Source organism: Dendropsophus ebraccatus, chromosome 12 (genome assembly GCF_027789765.1).
Source record: "Dendropsophus ebraccatus isolate aDenEbr1 chromosome 12, aDenEbr1.pat, whole genome shotgun sequence".
NCBI classification, from domain to species: Eukaryota; Metazoa; Chordata; class Amphibia; order Anura; family Hylidae; genus Dendropsophus; species Dendropsophus ebraccatus.
The window spans coordinates 70697456-70722791 of NC_091465.1; the positions used below are offsets into that span (position 1 = coordinate 70697456).

The 25336-nt window shown below is 44.8% G+C and overlaps 1 protein-coding gene and 1 long non-coding RNA gene across 5 annotated transcripts in view; one reads left to right on the forward strand and one right to left on the reverse strand.

Moving 5' to 3' along the window:
• Positions 1–1638: 1638 nt before the first annotated feature.
• CLEC11A (C-type lectin domain containing 11A) lies at positions 1639–24351 on the reverse strand. The gene is made up of 4 exons (XM_069948270.1): positions 24022–24351; positions 21081–21360; positions 16679–16870; positions 1639–4131 (listed from the first exon to the last, which is right to left on the reverse strand). The coding sequence occupies exons 1-4, from the start codon at positions 24175–24177 to the stop codon at positions 3737–3739; spliced, it is 1023 nt and encodes a 340-aa protein (XP_069804371.1). The 5' UTR covers positions 24178–24351; the 3' UTR covers positions 1639–3736.
• The window catches only part of LOC138769661 (uncharacterized), an 80351-nt gene continuing 62287 nt past the window's right edge, over positions 7273–25336 (forward strand). For 3 of the 4 annotated variants that reach the window (XR_011359278.1, XR_011359279.1, XR_011359277.1), the window contains exons 1-3: positions 7273–7395; positions 10396–10496; positions 15355–15545. This is a non-coding gene — a long non-coding RNA (uncharacterized lncRNA). Of the gene's footprint in view, positions 7396–10395; positions 10497–15354; positions 15546–16560; positions 16628–25336 lie in introns of those variants that run through there. The other variant, XR_011359276.1, reaches the window with a different exon arrangement.

A 25336-nucleotide genomic window follows, 5' to 3' on the forward strand; every position in this document is an offset into this window, starting at 1 on the left:
GGTCAATGGGGAGAGGCCAGACAAAGCAAGGCACCCAGAAGAAATGGCTGGTATCATAGAAATTATAATTTTTTTTTAAATACAATGGACATATAGTATCAACAATACATATATCACGCTCACTACACATATCAGTTAGCAGGACACATCACACACTCCTTTGCATTAAGCTCTTAGGTTTTGAACTAACTTGCTCTTCTGAGTCTCCTTTTTCTCCAAGGTCAGACCTGCAGCAACCATGAGGAGGGTGGGCCTGCTAGGAGTTGAAGGACTCCAATCTGACGGCTGGCTTCTCTCCTGCACAGTGCCCTCTGAGCTATACACTTTCTATAACCAATGTCTTACTATGTTGTGAAGTGCAGGGAGGTGCTGTGATGTCAATCTGTTCATGGAGTGGCCCACTTAGCACACTGGCCCATCTGGCATTTGCCCGACTTGCCACATGGACAGTCCGGCCCTTGCAGAATCACACCTGTTAAAGAAGTATACCGATTAGGTAAAATACATGTTTAATCATCCCCCCTCCTGAAGACCAACAAGTCATACTTGTTATGAAATATTAAGACTCCTTCCACCAGTTCAGAGCTCGCCGCTTTATGCTGAAGACAGGGAAAACCATGTGTGAGCTTTTCACTCCGTCACCAGTCTAACCTCACTCCCTTCTGGCTCATGTAAACAGTGTCCCTCGCCTGCTGTATCTGCACTCTGTTATGTCTGGAGGATTAATTACATTGAGGACACCAGCAACTTGACCTTAGATTAACTCTCCTGCCATTACAGAGTTCGGAGACAGCTGTCCAGGGACTGTTTACATGAGCCTTCTCAGAAGGGAGGAGGAGACAGAACACACAGTTTCACACAGTTTCTGTGTCTTCAGCAGAAAGCAGCAGCTTAGAACTGGGGGATGGACACTGAAAAGTATCAGCTCAGAACTGGGGGATGGACACTGAAAAGTATGGAACAAATTGTTAGTCTCCAGATACAGATACATGATTCATCATGTATTTTGCCTGATCTAATACTCTTTTAACTTTTATGACATTCAGGCTTATTCCCAATATCTGAGATAAAAAGTAGTGCTTGCGTAACACAATCCCCAAGTTTACTATTGTTATAAATCCTGCAATATTAAAACAGTGAAAATAATAATAAAAAAAGTTGAACTTTATTATATTAACAACAATCACACAACCCATATTAAGGAATTATGTCCTTCTTCCTCAGGTCCATAGTGGATTATGATACTTTTAATTTCAGATATTGGGTAAAAGCTCTTTTACGAGAGGAGGCTAGGACAGTGGATAATAGAGCAGCGTTGTAGCATTTCCTGTATTCTAACTAAAGGTCCTGTGGGTCATTCAGGGCCGAGAGAAACAAGTATGTCCCTAGGTATACATAGGAATTATGCCTGCAGTCTACTTTATCATATGACCTTTGCATTTGTGACCCTCTATTTTCCTCTAGGGGGCACTGCAAGGGGATACTTAGCGAATCAAATAGTGTCATCCAGGTTCAATGCTCACATGGTGCGTCCAAGATGCTATCATTTAAAGGGGAAGTTTTGCTCACAACCTTATTGTTCTTTTACGCAGTCATAATAAAGTACGATGGGTATATAATGCAATAGACAACTGTTTTATATCATTTTATTATCAGAATGTACAGGAAAAGTACAAAAATTGCAAATTCTATACCTGGGTTTCACCAAGATGGATAAGTAATATTAAGGCTAAAATGATCATGATTTTCTGAGCTGCAGACCTCACACCTGCGTTGTCGACTCCATTTTTTTTTGTTCCATTATAGGAGCAGAAAAACAACAATCTGTGGCTTCGAGGTGCAGTGCACCTTGCTGATGTCTGTATTTTATCAGTGACTGTACCGCATACTGTGCTGACAGAATCTGATTTGAATGAATTGTTTCAACCAAAGCGTCCATATACAGATATGTGAGTTATTCTTCAGTTCTGCCTGGATTAACACAATTTTTTATTGATTTCTTTAAAATTTAAAGGGGTATTCCCATCTCTTAAAGATGGCTTCTCAGTCCCCCTTTAACCTGTCTGCGGCTGCCGGAGGTGGTCAGGAGGCCAAAAACAGTTTTTGCATAAGAATCACTCAATTTGCATAACAACTATTGACTGGAATGAGAGCTGTGTAAATGTTGTAGCCCCACGAGCTGCGCTACTTGCCATTATTATAAGACGGGAATACCGCTTAACAACTGCTTCATACAATGTGACCCTCACAGGTGTGTGAACTCTGCCTGAATATGTAGTGGGTATTGACAATGAGCATTAAATGTTCTACAAATCTGTTCTCCTATAAAGGAATGGTCAATTTTTCCCTTATCTCTTAAAGTGTAACTGTCATGTTTTTTATGTTTTTGTTTTTTTGCAGAAACAAGCAATTTTAAGAAACTTTAATAGGTTTTATTAGCCCCCCCCCTCCACCTCTACCTCTTATCTGTCAATTATCAGGCAAAGCCATCTTTATTACAGAGGAGTAAGGTGAACATTGGTATTTGCTGAGTCCATTATAACCTATGGAGGGGAAGGGGGAGGTGTAGAGGGGGATGAGAGAGCAGGAAGAGGACAGTGCCAGCTCGTGCAGTTTGCAAACTGTCTAGGCACATAAAACGCTGGATTTACAGGTCAGAAAGGTCCTTGTTTATCTGGGAACTTGGTAAGAAAAGATTGCAGGATGATGTGCTGCACAGGGATGCCTTTTCTCCTCTCCATACTCACTCACCCCCCTCGACCCCTCCCCTCTCAATAGAGCATAATGGACACAGAAATCCTGCTCCTTCTGAAGTGTGTGTGTGTGTGTGGGGGGGGTTAGTAAAACAGCTTTTTAAATACAGAAGGGAACTCTTCTGCTTGATAAAACCTATTAGTCTATGATCTTTTGAGCTCCGTTTAAAATGACGTCCGTTATTTTGAGGCTAAAATACCGGACGTTATTCAGCTGTCTGGCCTCCCCTTAGTGCAATGATTGGTGTTTGCATATTATTCTAGTTTGAGGTTACTAATTGGCCTTTGGATGTGGCTTAATTGAGAAGTTCAGTGAATTTAATCGTAAAAAAAGAGAAAGAACGGTGGAGAAAGAATAACTGTGTGAACAACTAATAAAAACGTCCGGTTTGCAAAAGACATCCGAAAATAATGATGTTCATTTTTTTTACGTCCACGGTAAAAACGTCCGTTATTCAATGCATTGTGTGCATTGGACATCCGTCTTCCCATTGACTTCAATGCATTGCCATTGCAGTAAGTTAAATCGCGGCAAAAAAGGAAATTTTTTTAAATATGAAAATCGGCCGCCTTTCCAATATTTTTGACGTCGTGAGAACACAGTCTTACAGAGTTCCGTGAAATCGCTTGTTCTATTGATACTTATTGATTTCTCAAAAGTGACATTTAAAAGTTACACTTTAAAAAACTATCAAAATAAATCTTGTGGAAAAAGGAAGATACGATAGCAACTTACTGAAAATGTTCTTGATATTGCTCTTGCTTTCACGTGAAGGAGTTGTATATTATAAGCCAGTGTTCCCCAGCCTGTGACTCTCCAGTGTTGCAAAACTACATTTCCCATCATGCCCTGCCTTCAGCTGTAGAGCCGCAGGTTGAGGAGCAGTGTTATAAGCATTGATATGAACACCTGAGATAGGAACTACACAACATGAGACATAGGTACTATAAGCAGCGCTGTGTTGTCACCCCTGCCCTCCCGCTCAGTACTCGCAGATGTAGTACATTCTCCTCGAGCAGTCATTGTCCCACCACTTTCCGTCATCTGATGAGATGGACACACAGTTCTCCTGAATGCCGCCATTGGGCTGTGTCACCAAGTGATCTTTGAACCAGTTGAAGTAGGAGACGCGATGACCATTCTCGAACGTGTACATCCCCTCCGAGCGGAGATCATTGATCCCAATCCAGATGGGCCAGTTAAACGGAAAAAACGCATCATGTACATACTGTGCTACAGCTGCAAATTCATTCTGGTCTATTGGCATTGCCAGATTTCCCCCGCGGCTGTGGCAAAGTTGTTGTGCGGTGGCGTAGTTCTCAAAGTGTTGAAAAATGAGATAACACTTCCTGTAGTATCTCTTACCCTTCAAGCAACCTAGAGGGAAGAGAGAACGTCAAAGTATTGAGTGCATTAGCTTTCTGTTACATGTCAGAGTAGAGTTATTGAATAAGCGTGTCAATATGAAAAGCTTTCACAATGTTCTATTAGCCAGATCCAATATATTGAAGGTGGAATGTTCCTCATGATACATCCATGATCTCCTCTCTCTATCACTTGTATCTAAGTCTGGTTTCACATAGGCCTGACCACATTTCTGATAACCTGCATCTAACATCAGACCCGTAGCCCTTTAAATGGGGCTTCTAGTTTTATGTAAATAAATGAATCTGTATAAATGAGGAACTTTTTGCTATACCTTGTTTTTTTAAGATATATGTTGTCAGTAAATGTGCACACTGGTTTACAATCAGAACTGATACATTAACCCCTTCCCGATATGTGTCGTGCTAGCACAGTACATCCCAAAGTCAGGAAGTATAGAGCGGGATTAGAAGCAGACTGACAGCTGACACTTGTCATCAATAGACCGCCTCAGAGAGCGGCTGCCTGGAAAACATGGGTAGGGCCATAATCCATCGGCCATGTTTCCCAGACTAGGAAGTCTGCATCCAACAACTTCGGCTACCGGGGTTCAAATACTGAATGTTCGGACTCAAACATGCTCGAGTAAGGCTGATCCCTACCAGTCATTTAAACCCCCTATTAACCACAGCATCCAGGCAGTTGTGATAGAGTGTCCTGCCAGGATTCCCATCATTGCCGTACGATACAATCATCAGGTGTCAAATGGTTGTCATTTCAGCAGAGAGCCTTCTGAGGGCCTCCATGGCTGCCAAATCAGGTCTGCTAGTACAGCCTGCCATAGACTTATCAGCGATCAAACAGTACACTGCAATAGCATTGCAGTGTACTATAAAGACAATAGCTTACCTCCCCTACGAGAATTAAAAGTGCTCTAAAAACCTTATCTACCTCAAAATGTTGCAAATTAAAACTATATGAGCTGCAACACAGATGTGAAGATGTTTTGCTTTTCTTTTTGTATGGAATAAATTTTCAATAAAGAAATGGAAAAAAAAAAGTTTCACCCCACAATTATATTTTTTGCACAATACATTATATGATGAAATGGATTCCATTAGTTATAATAATGATATATGTGCGTGTGTGCGTGTGTGTGTGAGGCGCCAACTTTACAATTCTCTTTAAAACTGCTGGTATAGCTGTCAGGGAGGCCAGGAAGTCTATGTTGTAGAGATACTGTAGGTTCAGGTCCCTGAGGTTTATGTGATTTCTGCCATCCCCCAGGGCCGAACTGGGAATAAAATTCAGCCCTGGCATTGGAGACCGTAGAGGCCCACTTGTTTTCTGGTTTATGTTAAACATGTTTTCAGATTTAACCTTACTTGATCTCTAGATCTGCGCCCCAGTTCCTTTGTTATGAATGAAGCTGCGGGTTGGTCTGTGACCTGCAGCACTATTTATTCTCCACCGGTAAGAGTCGAGTGCTGAACTTGGCTCTCTCTGGCTGCTCCACAGAGAATGAATGGAGGTGCAAGTCACAAGCCGACCTACAGCTCCATTCATAACAAAGGAGTTGGGGCACCAATCTAGAGATCCCCAGAGGGCATGGAGGTCGGAATCTCAAACTTGTTGCCTATACTGTGTGCTGGACGTTTAAAAAAAAAAAGGTAAACACGGAAGGGCGTTTACATATCAGCCTGGTCCAAGCAACAAAGTAAATGAGGCTGGAAGCAGTGTGTCCCTGTGTAGAGGCAGCGACTAAAGATGAACGTGACTGGAACAGCTCGAGTTTGATCGCTTGGCATTTAAATATCGGTGACTGACGAAGTTGGATGCAGCACTAGGGAGTCCTGGAAAACATGGATACAATCTATGGCCTATTCTACCGATCAGACACTAATGGGACTATACTGTGGACTGCTCATGAGTCCCTAGACTTGTAACTAGTAAGGGACTGCTCATGGTGACATAGCTCTCTCACACACTATAAGGCTTTGTTCACACTACGTATAGAGACCGGCTGGGTCACGGAACGGCCAGTCTGTGCCTAGATCATCCCGGCCGGTACTTAAGTACCGGCCAGATGATCTTTCGGCCGCAGGGTTCTAATGTGGGCGCATCAGCGCGCGCCCGCATCATAACCTCCCATAGCACACAGTGAACTGTGCCCCGTGCAGGATCCCGGCCAGAGCGTATACACATCGTAGAACAATAGGCATTGTTCACCTATCCAAAGTACGGCCGTTGTTGCCGATGGCCTAAATCACACCCCTCATTGTCAAAGTGGAAAAAAAAATTAAATCTTGGTAATTATATAACATGGTAAAATTTATAGCATAGTAACACCTTTGTTATATTGTTGGACAATCTATGGGATATGTAATATGGTAATTCATTGTTTGCTGCTACACAGTACATTGTATGTGTGTTAAAGATAACTGGTTGTTAAAGGACAACTCCGGCAAAAAAATCTTTTGGCTTATTTAATACACATTACAAAGTTATATAACTTTGTAATGTGGTTAAATACCCGGTCTGGCCCCCTTCCCCCACTTTCCGACCCCCGACCCCCCACCCCGGAAGTTAAAGAATATATACATTACCTATTACGGTCGTCACGGTCCTCTTCTCTGGTGTCGGGTGATGTCAGAGCTGGGAGCGGTCCGGGTCTTCTTCCTCCTCGGCGTCTTCATTGAGAGTGAATGGGAGAGAAAAGGCTGCTGGTGCACATGCGCACCAGCAGCCTTTTCATTGGCTGGAGCGCATCACATGGCTTCCAGCTTGCTCAGCCCTGATTGGCTGAGCTTGCTGGAAGCCATGTGATGCGCTCCAGCCAATGAAAAGGCTGCCGGTGCGCAAGCGCACTGGCAGCCTTTTCTCTCTCATGGACCCGGAAGCAAGAGACATCGCTGGACGGCGGAGGCAGGTGACGGTGAGGCGGACAGTGGGCGAATGGAGTGGCGATCGCCACCGGAGGGATGGTGAGTATGGTGTCTGTGTGTGTCTGTGTTTTTTTTTTGGGGGGGGGGGTCCCGCCGGAGTTGTCCTTTAATAAAACTTCTTCATTAAAAAAAATAAAAAGCGTTGTCCAATCACAGACTGTTATGATTTGAACTGGCTGGTGAGGCTGGCGACCAACTGCCACCATCACTGGAGATGTAAACAAGTCTGGTGGCGGCTGTGGTTGCTGAGGAGCCATTTTCTGCCCATTTTTCCTGTCACAGACGCCTGATGGACGGCACAGCTCCCTGGTACATCCCAGAGCGTCTACTGGTAAGTATTACTGGTACACACCGCACACAGGACAGCGGAGGGGACACTGATCATGGGGGGAGACTGGTCATGTTAGGGGCCATGTAACTAGCTGACATTTATCAGACTGATCTGTACAGGACACAGAGGACATTAGTAATTAGTAATCTGTAAGAAAGAAAAAACTGTCAACTCCAAGACGCGGCCATATAACACTACAGGTTACAGGCTGCTGCCATTCAGATCATACACAGCTCTGTAATCTGGACCACAGAGGAATATGGGGGTGTCTGCAGTCTCCTCAAAAACAGATTGTGTTGCTCTATACAGACTGGATATTAGAATGTATAGGGGGAGATTTATCAAGCAGTCCTTCAGTAGCAATGTTTTTCGTTGCCCATAGCAACCAATCACAGCTTAGCATTAAGGTTTTCATGAGCTCTAGTAAAATGAAAGCTGTGATTAGTTGCTATGGGCGACAGGGGTCCAAATTAGGGGGCTGGGAAGGGCTCCTGGAGGGTCTGCGCTGGGGGCTGGGGCAGGCCTGGGCTGGGAAGGACGCTGGGAGGATCCACATTAGGGAACTGGGGCAAGCCTGGGCTGGTAAGGGCACTGGGAGGGTCCGCGGTAGGGGGCTGGTGCGGACCTGGGCTGGGAAGGTTGCTGGGAGGGTCCACATAAGGGGGCCAGGGGCAGGCCTGGGGTAGGAAGGGTGCTGGGAGGGTCGGCTTTAGAGGGTTGAGGTGGGCCTGGGCTGGGAAGGGCGCCAGGAGGGTCTGCGTTAGGGGGCTGGGATGGGCCTGGGCTGGGCCTGGGCTGGGAAGAAGAGAAGAAGAAGAAAGAGGAAGAAGAAGACTGGGGCAGGCCTGGGCTGGGAAGGGCGCCGGGAGGTTCCGCGTTAGGGGGCTGGGGCGGGCTTGGGCTAGAAAGGGTGCCAGGAGGGTCCGCTTTAGGGGACTGAGGCAGGCCTGGGCTGGGAATGGCGCTGGGAGGGTCCGTGTTCGGAGGCTGAGGCGGGCCTGGGATGGGAAGAAGAGAAGAAGAAGAGGAGAAGTAGGAGAAGAGTAGTAAGAAGAATGGGGTGGGCCTGGGCTGGGAAGGGCGCCAGGAGGGTCCGCGTTAGGGGGCTGGGGTGGGCTTGGGCTAGAAAGGGTGCCAGGAGGGTCCGCTTTAGGGGACTGAGGCAGGCCTGGGCTGGGAATGGCGCTGGGAGGGTCCGTGTTAGGGGGCTGAGGCGGGCATGGGCATGGGCTGGGGTGGGCCTGGGATGGGAAGAAGAGGAGAAGAAGAAGAAGAGGAGAAGTAGAAGAAGAGGAGTAAGAATAAGACTGGGGCGGGCCTGGGCTGGAAAGGGCACCAGGAAGGTCCGCGTTAGCAAAGGACAGGTAAATTAAGGGTTGGGATGGGTAATCGGGCTAGGGTGGAGGGGCTCCCTCATGGTACCTTCACCTTGACGTGGTGAGGGAGCTTGTGTGCCTTGGTGATCCAATGAGCTAAGCTGGTGGGAGTAATACTCCTGGTGGGGTCACCCATGCCAGACAGGTCATTGGGGAGAGGCCAGACTAAGCAAGGCACTGGAAAAGGGCTGGTATACTAGAAATTGTAAAAGATTTTAAATACAATGGACATATACTATTGACAATACATCTATCACTCTCACGACGCATATCAGTCAGCAGGACACACCAGACACATTGCTATTCTCATCTGCTTTTGTTGTTGTTGACTGATGAACCTTGTAATAGAGAAGCAGGAGATGGCAGGACCCCAGCACCTAAGATTCCTGTCCATCAATAAGCCGGATACAGGACTCCAATCTGATGGACGTCTTACTATGTTGTAAGTGCAGGTAGGGTGCAGTGCTGGGGAAAACCAGGCATCAATCTGTTCATGGACTAGCCCACTTAGCACACCGGCTCGTCTCGTCAGATGGGCAGCTAGGCCCTGCTGTAGTGTCATACAGTGCACAAATTACATCATCATAAAGTGCCTTAGCAGGGCCGGACTGGGACCAAAAAGCAGCCCTGGCAAACACATCCCACCAGCCCACAAAATGCAGTAATCCGAGTGTTAATGCAGTAATCCAAGGGAAAGTGCGGATGTATCAGTAGAATCTTGCGGAGATTTAAACAAGTCTGTATACAGTGCCTCCTCTATAATGCAGTGGCATACCCATACTCACATGTCATGTCCACTCTGCCCTACAGTCTCTGCACACAGCATATGCACCTCTTATACCTTCAGGACCGCCACAGGGTGGCTCTTACACAGCTCTATATAGTGGGGACGGTGAGCAGCTAACAGCACCAGAGTGACAGCTGACAGCCCCATGGCGCCCCCTCCTGCACTGCTCCTCTTCATCAGGTGCTGGGTGGCACTGGCGCTGTGTTTAGCAGATGACTAGCATATTGCCCATCTACTAGTTACAGTAATAGCCGATTTCATCAAACACATAAATATAAAACATAAGACAATTTTCTATGAATGATAATATTGTATATAACCTAGTAGTTCATACAGTTCCCAAATAACACCAGTATAAAAGGAGGAATATTATCACCACCATAGCGTTACTGAGCAAATTCTATGTACTGAGACCAATATTACCAGTAATAGCAGTATACATGTAACATATAATACCGCCATACAATGACCTTCATTACCACCGCGTAATGACTTATACCACTATACTGTTAATGAATAAAATTCACTATATAAACACAAATATTACCAATATAACCAGAATATACAGGACAAATAATACCGTCATACCATGAACACTACCATTATCAGCATACAGTGACTGGATAATAGGGCCGCGAGTTTGAGACCCAACTAGAATAAACCTGCTAGCAACGAATCGTGGTGCTGACTGTAGACATGGTGTGGCAGGGCATTGCTGGGGCCTAACTTGGCGAACAGCTCAGGGGGCCTATGGTCTCCTTAATCCAGCACTATGTCCTAAATCTTTATAGTGACAGCCTACAGCTCTGTACTATAGTAAACTCAATCGCCCTGCAGGATCACATCAGAAAAGCAAATGCTGGCACAGTTAACTCCTGCAGAAGATGGCTTCCAGCTGAGCGAGAGGTTGGAACAGCGTTTTCTCAGCAGGAAATCAGGTGAAATAAAATGTCTCTCTCATTCTTAAAGGGGAATATCCCTTGTTGGTAGTCATGCATGTGGTAGAGCAGGAAGAGTTTGTGCTGATCTTACTGATCAGTATTGTGTTTAAACTGTGCATTACTTCTCAAACCAGGGCTGCAGCTATTGTGTAAAGCAAGTCAAAGAATTATTCTATGATAATATATGGATGATTTATGGGACATTTATGTATACTGTATATTACATACTTAAAGGGGATATGCCAAAATTATAACTTATCCATAGGATAGGCGATAAGTAGCTAGTCAGTGGGGGGTCAACTACTAATACTCCTATCAATCACAAAAAGTACCTTTTACTCTAAGTTCCCCTTTATTTACTTGTTAGGAAACTGCTGACGATAGCCAGCTGCTGCTATCTATGAGTGTAGTATTGGCCAAGGATGTGCAGTGCTGCCCCACTTACTCGGGGGGATCGTCTATTCTACTGTGTATAGTATAGGGGATAGGTGTAATTATGTGTGGTGTCCTACCACGGGTATTACGATTATATACACCCTTCGCAAAAGTTTGTACTTTTGGGCCCACATGTATCATCCGGCGAACGGATGATTTTCGGCGGAAAGTGCCGATTTGCGTATTTTTTTTTACGCAAATGGCCGATCTGCGAATAAAACATTCGCAAATTGGCACTTTCCGCCAGGGGGGCGGAAAGGGGGCGTGTAGTGGGCGGAACGGAGGGCGCGGACTCAGAGTCCGTGTGATTTACCATCCGTTCCGCCCAAATGTACGCCAAAAACCTACTCCAGTCCTCAGCTGGCGTAGATTTTTGGCGGTGCGCACCAGCGCGCACAGGATTTATGTAGAGGCAGTCCGTCTCTACATAAATCCCCGTAGCGCCGGAGCTGCGGGGGCATTTATAAGTCCGGCGTAAAAAACGCCGGACTTAATAAATGCCCCCCATTGTGTTATTATGGTGATGAAAGCAGTACTACTTTTCGCCACTAGATGTTGCTGTATTAGGTATATGTATTTAGAAGCCGCACAGCTGAAGGATGTAAAGGGTTACTATTTCTTTGTCACCAGAATCTGTAGACCAGTAGGATTCTTGTTTTCTTCTCTCCTATCACCTCTCCTCTTGCTTCTTCTATTGCATTCTTCACCCACTCACAGCGCACCTTACATACTGGGAGGAAGTAAGTCACACAGGTGTGGAAGGAGCAAAGGTTTTTTGTCCTGGACATTGTGGAGGAAGGACACAAGCCAGATAGCTCTCCAGAGTGGTCCTATCTGGGCCCTGGCCCTCTGCCAGGTCCCCATTCTCTAAAGTTCAGTCTTAGATAGCACCCCGCATGGGAAGTAACATTTCCAAGTACTATGCAGTGTTAAAACCTCTTAGAAGAGGACAAGACAGAGACAACCTCAACCTACGCCGTGGACAAGGAGAAGTTACAGTGCAGGATAGTATCCACAAAAGCCAAAGAGCTAAGAACTGATCTAGATAGAGCAAAGTTTCAGCAAGCCTATGAACTCTATCTCGTAGCGCAGGTGTCAGCAGGGAACCCTTAGCATTCCGCTTATCCCAGGCAACAAGGTCTGGGGCCTGTGTCACCTTCTAGGAAGGTTCAGCCGAGTCTAGTGGGTATAAGGTGGTGTGAAGACTATTCAAGGTCAATACACGGGCACCGGTGTTCTTCTTCTTCTTCTTCTTCTTCTTCTTCTACCTCATCCTCCAACATCCCGGCAGAGCACAGTACTACATGGGTTGAGACTCTCGCGGTATCCTCCTCTCTGCCACTCAGCACTGCTCAGTCAACACGACTATATCCTACACTGCACTTTCACCACAGATCCAGTTGTTGTATTGTCTAGTGTTTATTTGGAACTATTGCTGAGTTTGTTTTTAAGTGCTTTATCCAGAGAAACATCACAGTGTTGATTCTGTATTACCTGCTGCACATTTGGAAATAGTAAACCGACTTAACTATACTCAAGAGACTCTGTGATTTATCGCAATCCACCTACACAGCACACAACCTTGGGAAACTTCCCCTTTCTGTGGGTGGCGAGTCCTAACATCCGGGAGGGTCACTATACCACTCTGGCCATCTGTGATCACCTTATCCTAAGGGACCCAGTAGCAACCCGGCAGGACACTGACCACAGGGGAAAAGGGTGCAACCGGCCTTATAAAATAAAAGCAGGCGTGCCATCACACCTGTGTGCCCTCCAGGCACCGGCGTCACGAGTTAACATCCTAAGCTCCGGCTGTATTTCGGCCAACCAACACCGGCATGGGGACACACCTGACCACCTAGCAAGTGACCGGCCGATCCTCCGACCAACATCACCGGGGGTTCATAACATATGGCTTTCTGGCATCTTCCTCCCTTGCATTACCGCTCTCACTTTTGCATAATCACACACCGACAGTCCTCTGTCATACCCAGTACTTTGTTAGGCAAGACCAACATTGATCCCCCTTTAACCCACATGCTGCTAAGCCTACGGGTGACCCACCAAAGATCCTAATGGGCAATCTCTTGCTAACCCATAATGGGACAGTTACTGAGGTATGTTGGTTTTAGCAGGGTTTATAGGAATCTTACTGCATGTAGCATTGAGGTTTGTTTTCCCCTAAGATACATTAGATGCACCTATAAGATCTAAGCAGTGAAAGGTAAATGCCGTAATCACCTATAATCATAGATGACACAGTAGCTGTTAGGTAGCCCTTGTTCAGATAACAGACCTTCCTCGACCATCCCATAATCATGCTTGCCTGACTAAGTCCAATCAATGACTATTAGTCAGGAAGGTTGGATATTGACAATATGGCTTTCTGCTAGAGATGAGTACATTCAGGTTTGTCCGAACCCGAACACTCTGCATTTAAATACCGGTGGCTAAAGAAGTTAGATACACCCCTAGGGAGTCCTGGAAAACATGAACACTGCCTATAGCTGTATCCATGTTATCCAGGCAGCCTAAGGGCTGTATCCAACTTTTCCAGGCACCGGTAATCAAATGCCGAAAGTTTGGATTTAGACGAGTTTGCTCGAAGTTTGCTAGCTCTACCTTCAGTGTGTTCTTCACTTGAAGCTTATATAGCGAAAAGAGGCAACATAGCAAGGATTAAACTGGGCTCCTTCTTTCTCTGTTGCCTGACCTGGCCATACCCACATGAATAGACGAGATGTTTGACTTGATCCCCATGACCCTGTTTGCTGTTATTGTATGACTGGTCTCCAACCTGTGTCTTTCAAGCTGTTTTAAGTTTGTCTTGGCATCTTTGGAGTTTTTGTTTTGTATCAGTTTACAAAAGGTTCTTACCAACCATTACAATAAGTAAGGAGGCCATGGACTGGTTTTCCCCTCAATGTCCGATTCGAGCCACATGGGCCGACTCTAAGCATCACTCTCCTACCACTACTTGAGCTTATAGCAACATTTCTCTTTATGTTTTCAATAATGGAATCCAAAATCATGGCAAAATCCATCAGGTATCTAGTCAGTCATGTGTCATTGCCATGACTTTGGCTCCTGTTAAATTTTATACAGATATTTATATCTGTATCTTATCTACATATAAGTGCTCCTTTAAAAGTAAGAAAGTAAGAACTATAAACCTAATGAAGTGTTGCAAAATTAAAGTTAAAGGGATATTCCCATCTTATGTAAGGATAAAGTGATACCGCAGCTATGGTATTCTACCACTTTTTGATTGGTGGGGTTTCAACCTTCGGGACCTTCAGCGATCCTAAGAATGCAGAGGATTCATGTTGCTAAACATCACTTTATCTTTCTTCATTGTATTACCAACATGCCGATAAGCTCCTATACACCACAAATGTGATTTGTGGTTTCCTCAAATGCCGTTTGGTTGTTCTATATATGCACTGACCTTGCACTATGTTGTTATGGTTTGAGATGTGCTCCTTGCCTCGAAAAAGTATGTGCATAACATGGCCCACACCTTTTATCGTTTTCTTTATAACGACTTTATTGTCCTATATGTGATCACGGGACCTCCAACCTCCGGCACCTCCATGATCATAAAGTGACGTTATTTCCTAGCACTATGCTGTCACTGTATGAGAGCACACCCTTTTTTTTCAGAAATCAGTAGTACAGGCGATTTTAAGAAACTTTGTAATTGGGTTTATTAGCCGAAAAATGCATTTTTATCATGAAAAAGCAGTTTGAAGCTCTCCCCCCTGTCTTCATGGTTTTCTACAGAGAGGGGAGGGGTGGAGGGAGATGAGGCTACATCACCGGGCTTTCTCCTCTGAAGTCAGCACTGACCTCTCTGACCTCTGAATATGCCTTTCACACAGTTCCCGCTGTGTAATCCTTTGTTCTCTGCTCTCTGCTGGTGACTTATCTCCCTCTCCCCTCTCCATAGAAGAGCTCCATAGGGATCACTGATGTAAAAGAGTCGAGATTTCCTGAGAATGAGCAGTAGATTAGAGAGAGGGGAAGGGGGGGACCTGGGGAAATGCTTTTTGAATGCAGATAATGGCATATTTACCTAATAAATCCAATTACAAAGTTTCCTAAAATCGCCTGTACTATTGAGTTCTGCAAAGAAGAAAAAAACAAAAAACGGCAGTAACACTATAAACTTGTTCTGTAAGCTCCAGTATGATGTTTGGAGTGTTGTTTTGTTGTTATTATTATTACTATATCAGATTTTTTTTATTGGGATTAAAACGCAATGAGTTTCATTGTGGTTGGATTGAGGCTTTGTAACTACATCACATCAGTTAACAGTAAGTAATAGAAGAATTTCATCGCAGTATTGTAGACAGCAACACAACCTGACTGTGTGTTTCCACCCTGAGGTCATTTGTCATTTCTCGGTATTTCCCAATAGATGGTGCATTATCCCCAGATACATGGAAAGAAGCGCTGCCAGGAGCTTCAGCACTTACTGATGCTTGTGCTTCCAACAACCCCTCTGGATGGTGCTGAATAATGCAGACCGAACGTCTATGAGTTACAGCTGCAGAGGAACCTCGGTGTTCTTCATGAGGCAGGAGGTGGCCTTTCGGAGGTTATTACAAGGTAGTGTGTGACTAGAGAAAAGTTGACGGTGGTTATGTAACTTTTTACAAGCAAGATGTTTGGATGAATAGCTTCTCCTTAAAGGGAACCTGTCATCAATTTCATGCTGCCCGAAATATATATTGGATTAGGAAGTCATTCTAGAAGAGGTAGTACTGAATGCGGACACCACTAGTAGGCTTTAGTCTTACCTCTCTTATAATTCACACAGGTCAGCCTTGTCACAGATGTCATTGCAGATTTTGCACCCATACCGGCAATAATCCATTCATGCAATTTGTCATTTATTTTGGGTAGAAACGATGAATAATCCGTCTGAAAGATAGGGTTAATCCTTCTGCAAATCTGCTATAGATCTGTTCCGTACCCTAATTCTGAATTCAGAGATGTGAACCCACTCTAAGGGCCCTATAACACAGAGCAATAATCAGCCGAAACAGCCCGATTTGGCCGATTATTGCTCAGAGTAATAGAGACAACAATCAACTGATGAAACGATCATCGGCTGACCGTCGCTTTAGGCCCAAACCTAAAATCATCAGCCGCAGACAGCGCATTGCTACATGTAATAGCGATGCGCGGCCGGCGACTGACGTTTCTGTAAACAGTATACATTACCTATCCCTGTCCATGGCTCCTCCTGCAGTCTGCTTCTTCCCTGGTCCTGCTTCCTGCAGCTTCAGAGTAGCCTGTCTAAGCTGACAGACCGCTCAGCCAATCACTGCCCGGAACTGCCGTGACCAGTGATTGCTTGAGCGGCCTGTCAGCTGAGACCTCAATCTAAGGATCGTTGGGGCAGCCCCTTCCGTTGCTCCTAGCTTACTGTATGTGTGTAATAGCGCAGGTAGCGTGCTGGAAACAAGGGGGAAGCAAGCCCTGAACTGACAGGACAACACTTGCTTCCCCCTTATTATTGTGCATTGTTATACAGCCTTTAAATCCAGGTCACGATTAAGTTATCATTCAAATTGGTTTGCCTTTTTTTTTTTTTTTTTTTGGACTTCCGCATAACAAGACCCATACCCCTTCAGGAAACAGATCATCTTTCGGAAAAGTATTGAATATTGTAATTAAAGCAAGACATTAACTTGAAAAACAACAGCCTGACACATGTTCCTGCTTGGCAATCCTACCTTCAATCTGTCCAATCTGTCTTTGATTTCTTGCATTCATCTCAGACACTGTAGCGATGGTGTCCTCTGCTTCCCTCAGCTTAGTCCGGATCGTGGAGACACTTTGAGACATCTGGGTCATTTTTACATCTAGGCCATAGAACTGGACATTAAGGCGATGGATTGCAGCTTCTATACCGCTCAGCCGGGACACTGTGGGGGAAGGGACATCAGTGTTTAACCATAAGGATATTAGGTGCTATCCTTGGGTCAACAAGAAATGTTTTATTATTAGAAGTGAAGCGTCTGTGATAGCTTCACACAAGGTCAGGTCAAGGTGGATAAAAATTTTGTGGTGGTCCTACCCTAATGGGTAATGTGCGGACACATCCTCCAGTATCTACTTTTGGTTCGTGTTTAATCCCTTGAAGGAGAACTCCAGAGAAATTCTTTTCTATTTAAATCAACTGGTTACATAAAGTTATGGTGCGTTTACACAGGCAGATTTATCTGACCAATTTTGGAAGCCAAAGTCAGGAATGGACTTAAAAAGACAGGGAATCTTAGGGCCTTATTACACAGATTATCTGACAGATTTTTTTGAGCCAAAGCCAGGAACAGACTATAGACAGAGAACAGGTAACAAAGGAAAGACTGAGATTCCTCCTCTTTACAAATCCATTCCTGGTTTTGGCTTACAAAAATTTGTCAGATAATCTGTTGGTGTAATAGGGCCCTTAGTCTTTCCTTTATGACCTGCACCCTGTTTATAGTCTGTTCCTGGCTTTGGCTTCAAAAATATGTCAGATAAATCTCTCTGTGTAAACGCACCATTATATAGATTTGTAAACTTAAAAATAACCCAAGCCTTCCAGCTGTAACTCTTTCTTACACTTTTTGTTAAAGGGGTACTCCGGCGGGGGGGGGGGGCACTTTTTTGATGCCACTCACCTCTCCGGTTCCAGCGGCAGGTCCCGCATCGTGGCGCTCCGGTCCCCGGTTCCCGGCCGCTTCCTGGTGCCTGACGCCGCCCGAGACGCTACGTCTCAGGTCCGCTCAGCCACTCAGTGAAGGAGGCAGGATCCATGTCAAGTCCGCTCAGATCCCGCCTCCTTAACTGAATGGCTGAGCGGACCTGAGACGTAGCGTCTCGGGCGGCGTCAGGCACCAGGAAGCGGCCGGGGTCCATGTCCCCATTAGGGCTGTTAATCTAAATTTGCCTTTCTGTATATTTTGGGGGGAAACCAGAGTACCAGGCGTGAGGGAGCTGATCAGATCCCTGAGAGCACCAGCTAAAATACCCACCTAGATGCCACAGTGACTGTTGTCCATGGCATCTAGGGGTCTAAATGACCACAATGATACTTACTCCATGAGTGTATGGTGCCAAGGGGATAAAGAGGTACAGTATATCCATCTCATAAAGTTGCAGAATATTGCTAGGACTTTTGGACTCTCCCCTATTCCCTCTGCGCTCTTGTTCTGTGCTCTGCCCTAGTATTGAACTGTATTAGCATTTTGAGTATTCTGAATCATAGAAACATGGAAAAGACAGGTTTACATTCACTTTACCTACCACATTTGTTGGAAGTTTGTTCTAAGCATCTACTTCTCTTTCAGTAAAGTAATGTTTTCTTAGGCTGGGTTCACACACAGTATTTTTGCACAGTATTTTGGTCCTCATATTGCAACCAAAACCAGGAGTGGATTAAAAACACCGAAAGGCTATGTTCACACACTGTTGAAATTTAGTCTATGGCCGTAATTTTATGACAAATAGTGGCCATTATTTCATAACAACGGCCAATGTTTTAAAATAACGTCAATTATTTGCCATTAAATGACGGCCATCCAAATCACTAAATTTCAACAGTGTGTGAACAGAGCCTTTCTGTGTTTTCAATCCACTCCTGGTTTTGGTTGCAATATGAGGACCAAAATACTGTGCAAAAATACTGTGTGGGAACATAGCCCTAAATTGCATCTCATCCTCTCCTCAAAGAAACAGCTGAAAGGGAAGCAAGGTTGCAGTTCCATCTGTGACAATGTCTGCTTGCCTACACCCCTCACTGGGAGTATTCTGGACGTGCTTAAGGGATCTGGGAGGTTGGCACTTCTAGGCAATTGCCTCTTTTTCCTCCTATAATCCAGCCCTGGCTCTAGGCAGTCCAGCATGTACCTGTCAAGAATGTGCAGTAGCCTGGTGTGAACTGGGCCTGTTTTTGCTTTTGTGTGACACACCTGATTGCTTCTTAGGTTTCAGCAATGCAGGAGTTACACTGAGCTCTGCTAGACTTGATTGCTGCAGCTGAGCAAGGCTTTTGATTGACTTTTTCCTCTGCCTGTCTGGAACCTTAAGGATCAGAGCGCCGGTCCTATGGGGATCCGGACCGGGCTCTTAATACTCATAAAACAAAGCTGAACCAGTCTCTCATCGCTGGCTATTAAGGTTCATACCCTGATCCCAGCTCCCCCTGTCTATTCCTGCGATCCCCATACCTAATTTACCTGTTATCTGACCTCCAGCCTGACCTTTGACTATCCGATTGTTTACTGATTTACCTGTTATCTGACCTCCAGCCTGACCTTTGACTATCCGATTGTTTACTGATTTACCTGTTATCTGACCTCCAGCCTGACCTTGGACTATCCGATTGTTTACTGATTTACCTGTTATCTGACCTCCAGCCTGACCTTTGACTATCCGATTGTTTACTGATTTTGTACTGCGTTGCCCATTTGGTTCTGGCTTGTTGACTCTCCTTTGTTTTTGTTTGTCTGTCTTGTTCTGTGTTACATTTACACCAGAGCAGGGACCGCCTTTATGGTTGTCTGCGGCTGCCTAGGGCCGTTTGATGCAAGTAGGTAGGGAGGGTGGTTTCAGGCCTAGGGCTCACTGTCGTGTCTTATCCCTACCTCCCTATCCTGACAGTACCTAACCAGGATAAACTAGAGACATTACCAAAGCTGGAAATATGTAAAAGGGACTGACAACTATTAATATAGTGTTCTTCACTTGCCTGATTCAGTATTACGTGAGCATTGAAAAAAATCTCCACTATTTGTTGCACTGAAAATGCTAAAGTGGATGTTTCTTTAAATTAGCCCATACAGTGGTTCTTAGTTCTTTCTTTCTCCCCATTTGAGCCTGTGGTTTGGTGTCACTGAATTCCTAACCCACATTTGTGGTGAGTGTATGACATGCATGGACATCTCCCAGAAGCCTCGTCATCTGCTCCATCTTCAGCCTTTTTGTATTCACTTTGGGCAGATCGTGTTGCAAAAATATGTATAGATAATAATAATAATAATGAATTCCAAGGAAAATGTTGAAGAATGAAATCTCTGCTTCTTACCGGCAAAGACTTAGAAAAATAAATGTTTGCAAGGAATAGAACTGTTCTTGGCAGAGAGTGTCAGAATGTGTGTATTTTGTGGTTTGTGGTATAGTCGTAATGTACTCGTTTTGTAAGGATGACGAGTTCCTGAATGTTCACAATATTATTTGAAAGTATGGGATGTATGAGATGGAAAAAACTTTTTTTAAACAAAAAAAAAATCACCACTAATGTCCGCAGGCAGTGACTGGTATTGCAGCCTAATCTCATTTTAATGAATGCAAGCTGCAATACACAGCCATACCCAAGAGTAGTTCTGTTTCTGGAGACAATTCAATTCCCTTAAAGGGGTTTGAATTCTAGAAAACCTTGAAAACCTAGAGTGGTGTCCCCTGTTCAGGATCCTCATCTCAAGTTTAAAAAAATGGGCAGTTACAACAGGTTCTGGAGGACCTGTACTTTCCTGTATTACATCAACAACCTATTTATTTAAGTGAGTACCATGTAATTCTTAATCTTCCCTGTGGAGGCACTGCAGAGAAAATAAACACTAACAGCCCAGTTTTCTCATACATTACAGTTGATCACTGGTCATACCAGGGGGTGGAAATACTTCACTTGTTTTAAGGAGTTGTTGAAATAAGCTGATTACAAAGTGGATAATCCCTTTAAGTGTCCTTGGCGTATTTTTAATGCAAATTTGATTATCTACTGTGGGTTTATATAACTAGTGCCTCATAAAACTAGTGCCTCAAAAATTGATGGATTATATATATATTTTTTAAATTCTGTTATTTAAAAACACACCCTGCTAAAAAAAAAGGGGCAGAAATAGCACCACGCATGGGCTATGTCTGGTACTGCACTTTATATAGTAAAGCAAGACCATTTTATGTTTATGAAAGGACCTAAGGTAGCCGGGCACTGTACTTGGCTATTGTTGGCAGTCCCATATACAGTACAGTTAATGGAATGGTGGTCCATTTAGTTGGGAGCTTTGGGAGTCCAGTTCTTAAAGTGAACCAATCACTATTATAATGCATACAATGCTATATGAATATATTTAATCTATGAAAACTACTCACAGACGTAGCTCAGGTTATCATCTGCCGGTAGCGTAGTAGCTGGCTGTGCGGTTGTAGTCGGGACCTTTTTATCTTCCTTTGATGCTTCTTCATCTATCTCCTCAACATCCTCTTCTTGATGATCTTCATCTTCCTCATCCGGCTTTTGAAGGATCACCCCATTTTCATTTTTGGAAGAAGAAATTAATGTGACGTTGAAGGAAAATTTAGCTCCTGTCTTGTTGGGCAGCAGTGGACGTTTTTCTGGTGGTATGGTGATGTCTAAGTGACCTAAGAGAAGCTGAAGAGGACATTTATGAACATTTATTGAAATCAAGCCATAGTGATAGTCGCAGTCACAGGGGGTGCAACTACAACTGTACCTATAGAGATGTCACAGGGGGTGCAACTACAACGGTACCTATAGAGATGTCACAGGGGGTGCAACTACAACTGGGCTTATAGAGATGTCACAGGGGGTGCAACTACAACTGTCATATAGAGATGTCACAGGGGGTGCAACTACAACTGTACCTATAGAGATGTCACAGGGGGTGCAACTACAACGGTACCTTTAGCGATATCACAGGGGGTGCAACTACAACTGGGCCTTTAGCGATGTCACAGGGGGTGCAACTACAACTGTACCTATAGAGATGTCACAGGGGGTGCAACTACAACTGTACCTATAGAGATGTCACAGGGGGTGCAACTACAACTGTACCTATAGAGATGTCACAGGGGGTGCAACTACAACTGTACCTATAGAGATGTCACAGGGGGTGCAACTACAACTGTACCTATAGAGATGTCACAGGGGGTGCAACTACAATGGTAACTTTAGCGATATCACAGGGGGTGCAACTACAACGGTACCTTTAGCGATATCACAGGGGGTGCAACTACAACTGGGCCTATAGAGATGTCACAGGGGTGCAACTACAACTGTACCTATAGAGATGTCACAGGGGGTGCAACTACAACTGGGCGTATAGAGATGTCACAGGGGGTGCAACTACAACTGGGCGTATAGAGATGTCACAGGGGGTGCAACTACAACTGTACCTATAGAGATGTCACAGGGGGTGCAACTACAACTGGGCTTATAGAGATGTCACAGGGGGTGCAACTACAACTGTACCTTTAGCGATGTCACAAGGGGTGCAACCACAACTGGGCTTATAGAGATGTCACAGGGGGTGCAACTACAACTGGGCCTATAGAGATGTCACAGGGGGTGCAACTACAACTGGGCCTATAGAGATGTCACAGGGGTGCAACTACAACTGGGCCTATAGAGATGTCACAGGGGGTGCAACTACAACTGGGCCTATAGAGATGTCACAGGGGGTGCAACTACAACTGGGCTTATAGAGATGTCACAGGGGGTGCAACCACAACTGGGCTTATAGAGATGTCACAGGGGGTGCAACAGCAAAAGGGCCTTTAGCGATATCATAGGGGGTTCCACCGCAACTGGGCTTTTTGAGATCTCACAGGGGGTGCAACTACAGCTAGGCCTTTACAGATATTACAGAGGCTGTAACCAGGCCTATAGAGATGTCACCGGGGTACAAAGGCAACTGGGCTTTTAGAGATATCACAGGGGGTGCAACTACAGCTAAGCCTTTAGCGATATCACAGGGGGTGCAACTACAACTGGGCCTTTAGCGATGTCACAGGGGGTGCAACTACAACTGTACCTATAGAGATGTCACAGGGGGTGCAACTACAGCTAAGCCTTTAGCGATGTCACAGGGGGTGCAACTACAACTGTACCTATAGAGATGTCACAGGGGGTGCAACTACAGCTAAGCCTTTAGCGATGTCACAGGGGGTGCAACTACAACTGGGCCTTTAGCGATGTCACAGGGGGTGCAACTACAACTGGGCCTTTAGCGATGTCACAGGGGGTGCAACTACAACTGGGCGTTTAGCGATGTCACAGGGGGTGCAACTACAACTGGGCCTTTAGCGATGTCACAGGGGGTGCAACTACAACTGGGCCTTTAACATGTCACCAGGTGCAACTGGGCCCTTAGAGATGTCACAGAGGGTGCAAACGCAACTGGGCCTTTAGACATAGGAGCCTACTTTAGTATATTAGGAAGTCTTTCTGCTTCACTTGCATGCACAGACACACACCACTATTCTGGAGTCTAGGGGGCAGCGTGCCATGTATGTGAGCAACACAGATACTTTATCTAAGATATGCTGGCTGCCTGCATGCTGCACCTGAGGGTGCCTGGGGGTGCTATAGCTAGCTTGGGGCTGACTTGCTGTATGCTGTAGTAGGGACCCTAAGGAGTAGTTTTGTGGGAGTATACAGGGAATGTGTAGGGGAGCAAGGTACAGAGTTTGCTTTCGAGACTATAGAACTCTGTATACAATACAGCTTACATATAGATTGGTTCTTGTGGAATCTACCAATGCTCAATGCTGTGGTCCACCCGTTCTCAAGCTTGAATTGTGTAACAGATAACACTTGTACCACTACATAGGTAGGGCTTAGTGATAAGGATGTCCAAAAAATCCACTTTAGGGTCTGTTCACACGCACAGACTCGCAGCGTAAAACTCGCACAGAACTTGCATCAAACTCGCACGAAAGTAGCTGCGTTTTTTTGTGGTGTTGAACTCGCCTGTGAAAATCATGTGAAAATCAAAACTCGCATGTAAAAATCGCACCAAACACGCAGCGAGAATACACATACATTGACTTGATAGCAATCAGTATCACTGTGGATTTATGTGCGAGAAACTAGTAGCGATAAATACGCAGCGAGTCTGTACGTGTAAACAGACCCTTAAGATCATTTTAAAGTGTGAGTAGCCTATGGAACTTCCACCATTCCTTAGAATGGACTAGTGCCAATGATGACCATCAATGATCAATGTGCCCCATTGGCATGTCAAAAAATGTTTAGGTGATGCCCTATGATAATGAATTGCAGGCTTCCTACCTTCTCCAAGTCTTTGAGTTGTTCCTCAGCGGAGAGCTGATTCTCCATCTCAGATGTCTCACCATTAAGAAGCTTCTCAGCATCCTCCTGTTTCTCAGCCTGACTGCTGCAGAGCTGGCTGGAGAATAATATAAGGAAAAGAGATATCCAGATCATTGTCTGGGAGTCTATCGGAGAGGGATCTTCTCCTGAGAACCAAACAAGAAGCCTATGAGCCTAGAAAGTGAGCTGAGATGTCTAGCTGCCCTTCTCTCCTGTTCTGAAGTTTCTTTGTCTCAGCTGCAGAATTCCTCGTATTAAGTCGTTCTTAAAGACAGGAAATATCAAAGTCTTGTTTTTTTTTTTTCTTTCCCCAAACGTCCGCCAAGGAATGGAGGTCGAGGCCAATAACCACAGGGAGAGAAGGGGGAAGTCCTGTTACATTTCTGATACTCCATGCTCCTTAAAGAGCAATACCAGCTTCTATGGATATGAACATCAATGGGTCTGCTAACACCCTTGCAAAATTATTACATTCTGCACACATTTTTTTCTTACTCCCATCATTCCTTAGGTTGGAATAGAGAAGTCTTATTCTTCTTATACTGGAAGGTACTTTTTTCTGTCCACATTGTAACCTCCTGTTTACCGCCATAATACTATCCTTATCTGGGGATTATTTAGGGTTAAAAAACTTTTCTGCCTTTTCTTCCCCAGAAGCAGCGCCACTCTTGTCTATAGGTTGTGTTTGGTATTGCAGCTCTGTCCCAGTAAAGAAGCACTCCAGATTTTCGGGGGTTTGTATGGCCCATTTCATGCACACTCACCATTACTAATCCTACAGTGTCATGTACTTCTTTCTTGCACAGCTGTATGCCTTTTATTACTATAACTGGGTCATGTGATCACCAGCCTGACCCACATCACAATGTTTAATGTGTCAGATGAAGTAGTCTGCTCTTACAATGTAATGAACACAGCCTGAAGACTCCAAATCTTAATAAAGCACCTCTGTTGTGATTATAGGTCAAACCATTTTCTTTTCATGGAAATACTTTTCTAATAAACTTAATTTGAATAAGAAAACTCATCAAAACTGCACATAGTGTAAATTGACACCACCCCACTTATGAGTCTCAGCTGGCTGGACTCCAGCACCAGCAGCCTAGTAAGCTGAACTGCAGTGATGAGACCCCACCCCTTCATTTCCATCGGCTTCAGTGAGATTAGAAAATATCAGTAGCAAATATGAATAAGCATGGCTGAAACCCCATGCTAGCCACCTTAGCTTAAACAGGTAAGCTTAGATGAGATACACAAGAACATTTACATTGTG